This window comes from Candoia aspera, chromosome 3 (genome assembly GCF_035149785.1).
Source record: "Candoia aspera isolate rCanAsp1 chromosome 3, rCanAsp1.hap2, whole genome shotgun sequence".
In the NCBI taxonomy this organism is placed as follows: domain Eukaryota; kingdom Metazoa; phylum Chordata; class Lepidosauria; order Squamata; family Boidae; genus Candoia; species Candoia aspera.
Window position 1 is genome coordinate 29,548,387 of NC_086155.1, and position 9,734 is coordinate 29,558,120.

Genomic DNA, 9,734 nt, shown 5'->3' on the forward strand with positions numbered 1-9,734 from the left:
CCTACTTTAGCTTCTAAGCACAGACCAGATCAGCCAGGTGCTACCGCCAGTTGAGACAGAATTGTATTTTCCTCATTTCAAGAAATATTATACAGTAGTAGACTGGGATAGGATACAGAAAGAACATAACTAAAACATTTCATGCACTTTAAACACACTACTTTCACTACTTAGAAATCTTGCACTGATTTGATTTTGTAATCAACCTAGAAAGTCTGGTCACTCAAAAGTCTAAAAATAAAATAAAGAAGAATTTATTAGAACTTTTGGTTAAAAATTAAAGGAAATACTTAATAAAGACTTATAAGAGAATGCACAGAGTAAAAAAATTGAGAGAGAGCGCAGATATTTATTATTATCCCTTTCTCATATTATTAGAAAACAAGTTCTTCCTGGGAAACTGATTGTTGGGTGATTCAGGATGAACCAAACAAAGTACTACTGTACTTCTTGCAATGTATAATTCATGTATGGACTGTGGTACCACACAATGGATCAAACTATATAGTATATTAAAGACTGAGTATGCAGAACTGAATTCAGGTGTGATCTGGCAGAACTCTTTGTATGATTCCTTTATTCTGGACAGGCTAAAAATGATTTATGCAGTTGTACAATACTGGGCAGCTGATTGACTTGGAAGACTTGAATTCCAACCCAACTGTCCTTGTGTTTTTCTTCAGTTCCTTGAATCGGCCATTTGGAAGTGGAATAATGACTTCTTCAGGAATCCTTCTAAACAGTCAGATGTTGGATTTTTCTTGGGTGAATGAAACAGAGGACCATTCATCTTCCAGCTTGGTAATACATTATGAAATTATTCTGGGACAAAAAGTTTGAAAGGAGGAATAACTGTATATCAGTACATTGAAATATAAATATACACAAGATAATTAAAATTTAGCATTTTTCTATTATGTTTATAGGTTTAGATTACTTATATTTTTAAAGAATCATTAGGTTGTATCCAATATTAATCTTATATAATAATAAAATAAATTGAACTTGACTTGATAAAGATACTGGTGAAATGTAGATTTTAGAAGATTTCTTATGGCTAATACAGATATCTTACATTTACTGATTTCAACAGATCTATTTAAGAGGTTTATTTAATCTATTTAATCTATAACCAGAAGGAATAGATTAAATATAATCTATTTAATCTATTCCTCCTACTTAGAGACAAATGTAGCCTGATTTTTGCCAAATATTGTCCCTGTGGAGTCGCTGTTTTCCTTGTACTGATATTGTTATATAGTATTTGAAAGATGATTCCTGAAAGAAGATCTAAATGTCAGGAGAATACATGGATTGATCTTCTATATGACTGCCCACACAAATGTATATGGTTTTAACCAGCATTATTTTCATTCAGAGTCCTTCTATCAAGGTTTCTCAACCTCGGCAACTTTAAGATGTGTGGACTTCAACTCCCAGAATTCTGGGATTTGAAGTCCACACATCTTAAAGTTGCTAAGGTTGAGAAACCCTGCCTTATATAGTTGAAGCTGAGCACTAGAAAAGTTTGAATATACCCCACAGAAGCCACACCAGTTAGTTAATAAAAGAATCAAGAACTTTCTAAACAAAAGCAGAAGAGGAAATTCCTAAGTCTGTCTAGATACAGTTCAGATTACTGCCACCTTGGGATAAAATTATATGGTAACACAATTTATTTACTCCATTCATTCTAAAACCAGGGACTGGGTAGCTGTGCATGCCCAGCCCCCCAAATGTTGCTGCTACTGCACCTTCCTGCCATCTGTAGGGCGATGCTAGTTTATCTTCCCTGGAGAGGCCATTCCCATTTTGTGTAATTTCTTACCCTCTGTTCTGATTTGTGAATGCTTTAAATGTATACATTTTATTTTTTTAACCATGGTTTTAAATGTGAATTATATTGTTAGTTATCCTTGCTAGTGGTTTTCAGTACTTTTCAAGTAGCAAAGCAAGAGATGCTAGAAGTTGTGCTGCACCAAGGTCAGGGTTTCCTCATCCTCATTTAAATGGCGTCCCTCACTTAATATAAACTTCTTCTCTCAAGTGTCTTAAGAAAAAGACAGTGTTGTGCAGAACCTCTACTTTTGAAAGCTCCCTCATTCCAGAGCCTCTTCATTTTATGGTGGCATTATTTAATATTTGTAAAAGGTCCTAGCTTTTTTGCAGTGAGGTCATCAGATGGGATGGGAAGTGGCGTGAAGAGTCCTGTGAATGGTAGATAACTTGTTCATCCCTTTAAAAACATACTTGCACAAACTGTACATTAGGAAACTGAACCCTGAAGAGCAAAGGAATTTCCTAGTGATATATTTAACAGTGTTTGGGTGGGGGGAATCTTTTTCCTGCAGAGGAATTTTATTCAGCCTGGGAAAAGGCCTTTGTCTTTCTTGCTACCCACTATTGTTCGGCCATCGGAAGGGATGTGTGGGACTTACCTCTGCCTGGGAGCCAGTGGTGGAGATAAAGCTTTAAGCAGCATTATGCAGGTAAGTTCTGGACATGGGATTGATAATCTAGTTATAGCAATAGAGACCACTGCTTGGTTCAGTCAGTGATTCCCTTGTGTTGGAGGGCAGGTCTGTGAAGTGCACAGATTATACAATGGATTCGTGCATGCACAAGGATCTCCATGCATAGGTCATTATCTGCATGTAGAATTCAGGTTTGCTTGCTGCTTGCCCAGGCTTTTGACAGCTGGACAAGACTCAAGATAAAAAATTTTAAAAATCCAAAATAATTCATTTTTGGTTTCATTTCTGTCTGACAGATTTTAATAAATGTTTTAGCATATAACAAAAATCTAAGTGAGAGTCTATCCCTTGGGCGGCTTCACCCTCAGCTACAATCAAATATTCTAGAAGTTGACAGTAAGTATGAACTTCTACTAGGTTTCTTTTAATATGCCCATACAAAGGATTTTTTCTAAGGCATCTAAAACTACTCTGCAGCTATTCTCTACTAAATGTGGCCTATTAAACTTTATAGCATGCAAGTATGGAATGAAGGGACTCTTTTATGATAGACTACATTAGAGATTGAAGTTGAAAAGCTAAGCAGGGATGGACTTGGTCAGTACTTGGATGAGAGATCACTGCCAAGGCTTTAGGCTAGACTAGGAAGTCCAAAAAACTTCTCAGAAGAAGGGAATGACAAATCACTTCTGTCTTGCTGCAAAGAAAAGTTGATGGGCTTTTCCCTGAAGTCACTAGGAGTTGAGTTTTATATTGGAGAAATAAAAGGACAATTGCATGGGCAATTTTTTTTCACATGTTCATAACCTTATTTTTTAAAAAAACAAGAGCGGACAACATTTTTCTACCAGGATCTACAGTTTTATCTCCCCACCCCCCCACCCCGCCCCAGCATCAATACATGGGGAAGAATTAAAGCTTTGGCTTTGTTAGCTGTTTTGGCTTTATACTATGAAACAGATGCATTCAGCATCTACTCAAATCTCTCTGATCAGCTGGCCTATAGTGACAGCAGGTGGATGCCCCCATGACAGTGCTTTGGCTGAGGAACCATCCTTGATTTAAGCAAAGGAAGGCAACTTTCTCAAGCAGAAGGATTAATATTAAAATGCTGAAAAGGACATAGCTGTGTATGCCAGCATCATAGGACTGCCCTTCATTTTTGTTAGCTTGACTGGTGTTTGCAAGTGTGGCAGAAGAAATTGCCCCCTTACCCACATTACAGTGAGGGCACTTCTATACCGGCACTGTTTCTATTCTGTAATCTCCCTAAAGCATTTTGAAACTGACCCCAAATCCAGTGGCTTCAAAATGTTGAGAACACTAATCTGCTCCAACTGGCCATTTGGAGAGTGCAAAACAAAGCAAAGCTTTTGGATGAATGCCTGGCCCTGAGCAACTCTACGTGGGGCTACCCTTGAAGAGTATCTGGAAGCTACAGTTGGTTCAAAATGTGACTGCGCAAGCAATTTTGGGTGCCCTGGGGATGGCACAGGTAACACCTTTGCTGCAGGAGCTCCATTGGATGCCAGTCTACTTCCAGGTCCAATTCCAGGTGTTGGTTATTACCTTTAAAGCCCTACATGGCATGGATCCAGGTTACCTAAGGGACTGTCTCACCCCCATTACATCAACCTATCCCACCTGGTCAGGCAGAGAAGGCATGTTGCGGGTCCTGTCTACAAAAGAATGTTGATTGGCGGGTCCCAGGAAGAGAGCCTTCTCTGCCATTGCCCCCGCCCTATGGAACACTCTTCCCCTGGAGATGAGGCAGGCCCCCATTCTCCTGGCCTTCCAGAAAGGGGTGAAGACCTGGCTCTGCCATCTCGTGTGGAGCGTGAGGAGGGGTAACCAACCCTGCAGGTGGTTAGCACCCTGATAATGCTCCCGTACATTAATTTAAGAACTTTTTACCATCTATTTCTTTGGAATATATTATTTATTTAAGATGATTGTTTGATTGCATTGTTTGATTGTATTTTAACTGGTATTTTATTGTTTTATTGTAAACCGCCCAGAGTCGCTCTCTGAGTGAGATGGGTGGTGACTAAATTTGAAATATAAATAAAACTGCCAGTGCCAGAGCTACAATATTCCCCTCACCTGCATCCCACATAATAAGGAGGGGTTTTTGTTAATATCCCCTTTTTACATTTGTTCATGAAATAGAATGGTTGTTGTTTGGGGTTGCTGCAAAAACTTATTAGCATGAGTCCTGGAACTAGGAGGCCAAGACATGACTTCCTATTGGTGACAAAACAGCCCATCCACAAATTCAACATTTCAAATGGAAAGCTGTCCTCTAGCCAGTTTGAGATACATCACAGTGAGCTGGAAATTAATTGACTTGGCTAACAAACATGGAGAATGGCATGAGATCTCATATATCCAGAGCTGATTTTGGAATAGCGTAAAGCCCCAGTTGGAAGTGCCTCCAAAATAAGTTGCCAATTCACTTGATTTCTATATGCAAAATGGGAAGAGGGTACCATTCTGTTATTTACCTGAGACAACAAAATGTTTCAAGTCAACCCGAGAGACGGCATTATTGTTCTAGTGAAAATAACTTTTTCAAACCTTTCTCATTAGGTGAATTTCCAGAGGAAGATATCAGCTATTTTACAACAAGGGGTGAACATGTAAATAAAGTTGAGGTCCTCTCTATAGTTCATGGAGCCAGAAGAACAAACAATTTCATAATTGGTGTGAAAGACCCAAGAAGTGTGGATGCAGCAGGAGCAACAATATTATAGCAACTCTCAGATGAGTTTGTTCACAAAAAAAGGCTTTTTTCCCAAAATACATTATGCATGTTTCCAAACAGTTCCTTTATCATTCCCCATAATGTGGAACAAGTGGTGTTTTTATGGGTTTCTACATTGCTAAATAGACCCCTCTGCAATTCTGTACTAAAACAATGAAGCAATGAAGCCCAGTCAAGGCACAGCACAGCCATTAGAATTTTCGTTCATTATGATCTTGAGTTATAAAAATCTCAGGCGTTGTTATAATAGGAGCACAGGGAATAAGTTTAATTTTGATAGCTAGTCCAGCCATTTGGTGCACCACAGTGAGATAATTCTAAATTGAGCACAGGGAATATTTAAGAAACAAACAACTGGATACTGAAAACGTACCATTTTGACAGCGTCAGTGGAAGATTCACTGTTCAAGGAATACTTCTGTTTTCACCCAAGTTCTTAATAAAAAACCCAACAACTAAACACAGTTCCATGAGTTTGAATTTGCATGGAAAAATACCTAGAGAAGATGCCTATTGGCTGATATCGATAGCGATTCATAAATTCCCTCATGTTCCATCTCTGGAACGGTTTTTGCAGTTTGTAAGAATGTTTTATTGGTGGTTTTCCTTACATGGATAAACACATACTAAAATAAAGATGTGTGTGCTTTTTTCTTCTAAGGTAGATTATCTGCCTGACTTCTTAGGGTAAATCAGGTGGCTAACCCAATATCTGACTTCCTGCTATGTACAGCTGATTTACACATACCATTCAAGTGTGCTTGTTAATTGTACTTCTCTCTTCACCAACGAAGAAGGGAAATGGTACTTTGACAATTCATGTCAGTATCTTGAGGATCAAGCAGAAAAAGTTTTGTGATAACATATTTATTTTTGGTACTTTAGTGATCCCCCTCCTTTCTCAATTACTATACATGAATGGAAAATAAGATGCTTTAGGATTCTCAAATCTTCCCTGTGAGTCAAGTGATTTGTACCAGCATACATGTTTAATTGTAACTGCTCTCACTCATATCTCAAGTAATATTAACTTTTATCATCCTCTTTTTGTCTCTCTGCCCTGAGGAGAGAAGGCAGTTTCCCATAATCTTCTTGGTGGCATCAACTCAATGGTACATTGCTGGCAAGTTCAGCAAATTGAAGGTGCCATTTCAAGTGTTTTGACACAATATGTAATGTCATTCAGTTCTGGATCTGAGTGATGAATTAAGCTATTTCTATCCTGGAGAAAATCAGACCTTTTCCTTGTTGGTCTGTACTGTTGCTCTCTAGATTGCTTTCATCTCTAGTGAAATAATTTCATGTGCAGAAAAACTCAAGCAGATTCAGTGTCATCTTGCACTGAATAGCTTAATTGTAGCCTTGTAGTCTGTCTGTCTCTCAGTAGCCCTACAGGTCCATTTCAGCATGTTTTGTATTTATTAGGCATTACCAAAAAGAAGTCCAAAATAGCAGCAAAAAAGTCTGTCCCTTCCCACTTAAATGCTATGATTTTACATTGTAAACTTCAAATCATTCTCCTCAAAAAACTGCTGGCAACATTTGAGGAACAAGCAGTACTATAGACAGGAAGACTGAAGTTCATCTGAAACTATAATTACTATCTGAACTTATTCCCATTTCTTAAATTGAAGGGGTGGTTAATAAAATTAAGACAAGATTTTGCATGTGTTAATTTGTTAGATGACATGCTGAAATATATGATGAAAACAAAAAAAAATTAAGATTCATTAAGTTGCCATATTTTAAGGCTCAATCATAAATATACTATTTTTCCTATTCTCTTCTTCTATTAATTTTCAATGTTTGTAAATTGCCCCAATCCAAAGGCTCTGGGTGGCAGAAAGATAAAGTCACTCAGCAAGGTGTAATTTTACATGATTTGCAGCTGACATCTTGGCAAGCATATCTCACTTTCTTTCATTAACTTGCAGTTCTAACAAAATAATCCTCCCCCTGATATGTCCACCAGATTAATTCTTGCAAAACATTTTATTTATCAGAATCATTAGCAACATTGCTAAAAATACTGAGAGAAATAAACTCTCAGTATTTCAGTATTACTGATGTTTTTAAAAAAATCAAACAAGGTAGGTAGTGTTTAGTACATACGAACATTTCTCTTTGTGAAAAAAAGACACTTTGTGGAATGCACAGCAGCAGGAATCTAAACCACAGAAGGAGACCCTGTGCCCACACACTTAGTACAAAATATAAGAATTGCGTCACTAAAAGGAAATAGTTAAAGCCTCTGCTTTATGCAGGCCACAGTTGTATTAACAGTCCGTACCAACATGCAACTCTGTGCTTATCTTCAATTGAAAATGGAAAGTTTAGGGAAATAGTAGATGTGATTCTCTTTCCACATGTTCACTGAATGTGTGAAAAGCTATTCTGAAGACTAAAGGAAATTCATTTTACTCAATCACAGGAACTATGAAGGAGAAAGAGTATTCCTTCAGTTTTATTAAGAAAAAAATTCAGCACCCCCAATTTCATTGCACTGAGTACCTAAAGATCTTTAATTTCATTTGGGGACACTCTTTAATTATCATAATTTCATTATGATAATTATCACTGTCATAATTATCAGTGGGAACTTAAATTATCTACCTTTCTATAGAGAAAGACAAGCTACTCTGTTTGGAATAACTCTTAGGTGAGAGCAAAATTTGGTCATTGTAGGTGACCCAGGCTCCATCACCAGGAGTTCTAGAGCAAGTTGCAATGCATCTTTGAACATGAAGTACACCAAACAGATTTTACACATATACTAGTTTCTTAATAAACTGGAGAGAGTAACAAATGTAATGTTTGTTCTTATGTGTACAGACGCAGTGTTGAAAAGAATGAGGAATATCCGCGAATTTGGGGATAGACAAATTAATGGACAGTTGATACTAGTTCAGACAATACAACCTACCTTCAGCATCAAAGGCAACATATTCTAAATGCTATTTGTTAGGGAGCAGCAGTGAAAGAGCTAATAACCTCATGTCGTGCTTCTGAGTTTTCTCAGTGAATCTGTTGGCCACCATGCAGTCAGGAACATTAAATGAGACAGGTCTTAGCCTGCTCCAACAAGGCAGATTTTATTTTTCTTAACATTATTAAAGATTATAACTGCAATAGTAAAAACTAATACAAACTAAAAGAAAGAAAGAGTAGAAAGAGTAAAAAGTGCAAAGGAAAAGAAAAAGAAAAAACGAAAGAAGGAATATAATAAAAAAGAAGAAATATATAAAGAAGTGACTTCCAACTTTCATCACAAGTAGAAACAATTTTAGTAACTTTTCACCTCTTCTTAATTTACAACCAATGATCACTTCATCCCATGTCCCATCTCTTATCTATAAACAAATCCATAAAGCATTGCCATTTCAGTCCTGCTGTCAGCACAAGTCCATTAAGGGTTGCCAGAAATAACAACATATGTATTTTAACCTTCATCAAATAAACCAACTTTATATTCCTTCCTTTTACTTCGAACAGTCTTAATCTTTAGTCCATTCAAGTATTGTCGCAGAACTTGATTTCATTTCTTTTTTGCCACTTCTCACAAGATTCATCCAAGTTTTAACAAACCTCTTTTGTAAATCCAATATATAAGAATTATTCAGGTTACTGTCTTGATTTATTATTTGTAATTCCCTTTTGATATTTAAAGCATCAACCAATTTCTTTTGTATGTCCAATGAGATATCTTTTTCCATGTTATTCTTGTAGCCTGTCATTTGTATATCCACTTTCAGTGTCAACTCTGTCTTGTCAGATAAAACTTGTTACTCCTCTGCCATTTCTTCCAAAACATCTTTTGGACACAGTCTGTCCATAGAAGCAAGTATCACTACTGTATTAACATTGTTGATATTAACTTCTGATTTCATTTTTCAAAAGTGTCCTTCAGTATTTCCAATACTATAATATTTTGTGACATTCTGTAGCTGTTAATCAGGTTTATGTATTCTTCTCCCTTAATTAAAATCTTTAGTTCCCTCTAGTGTCCAATTTTTAAAATTACTTATCTCTATTATGTCTTAGAAAAAATTCAAAACGAGTCCACTTTTCCATGAAAAGGAGTCTTTATAATTAATTCCAAAATCTTATTTCAAATTTATCTAGACCCTTAACCTGTTTATAAATTTCTAAAATCAAACTCTTAATTAGCTTTTTGCTGTTTATTTCAATTTTTTAAAAATTTTAAGCTTGTAATTAAACTTGTCTTTCACTAAGGATTGAAGGCAGACTCACCTGGTGTTTTCAGACTTGTCAATCCAAAGGTCTCTGATAGCTGAAAAGTAGTTAACAATAAATTTCCAAATGTGATTAGAAAAGGAAGTATGTGAACTTAGTGTCTTTTTAAAGGCACTGATCATGGTTTGAGCAAGATGGCTATTCCCTGGTATCCCAGTGCTCAAAACCCACCAGAGACTGCTGTCTTGTGGTCTCCTCATTAGGAGCAACTGTCTGGAGCACTTGTGGGTGATCTCCCATCC

At 36.7% G+C, this 9,734-nt stretch overlaps 1 protein-coding gene across 1 annotated transcript in view; it reads left to right on the top strand.

Annotated features, from left to right (window-relative positions):
- The window catches only part of GGT7 (gamma-glutamyltransferase 7), a 32,480-nt gene extending 26,515 nt beyond the window's left edge, over positions 1-5,965 (top strand). The window contains exons 12-15 of the mRNA XM_063297205.1: positions 684-801; positions 2,352-2,489; positions 2,771-2,870; positions 5,064-5,965. Coding sequence (XP_063153275.1) covers positions 684-801; positions 2,352-2,489; positions 2,771-2,870; positions 5,064-5,227 — 520 coding nt within the window. The 3' untranslated portion in view covers positions 5,228-5,965. The remainder of the gene's footprint in view (positions 1-683; positions 802-2,351; positions 2,490-2,770; positions 2,871-5,063) is intronic.
- The last annotated feature ends 3,769 nt before the right edge of the window (positions 5,966-9,734 follow it).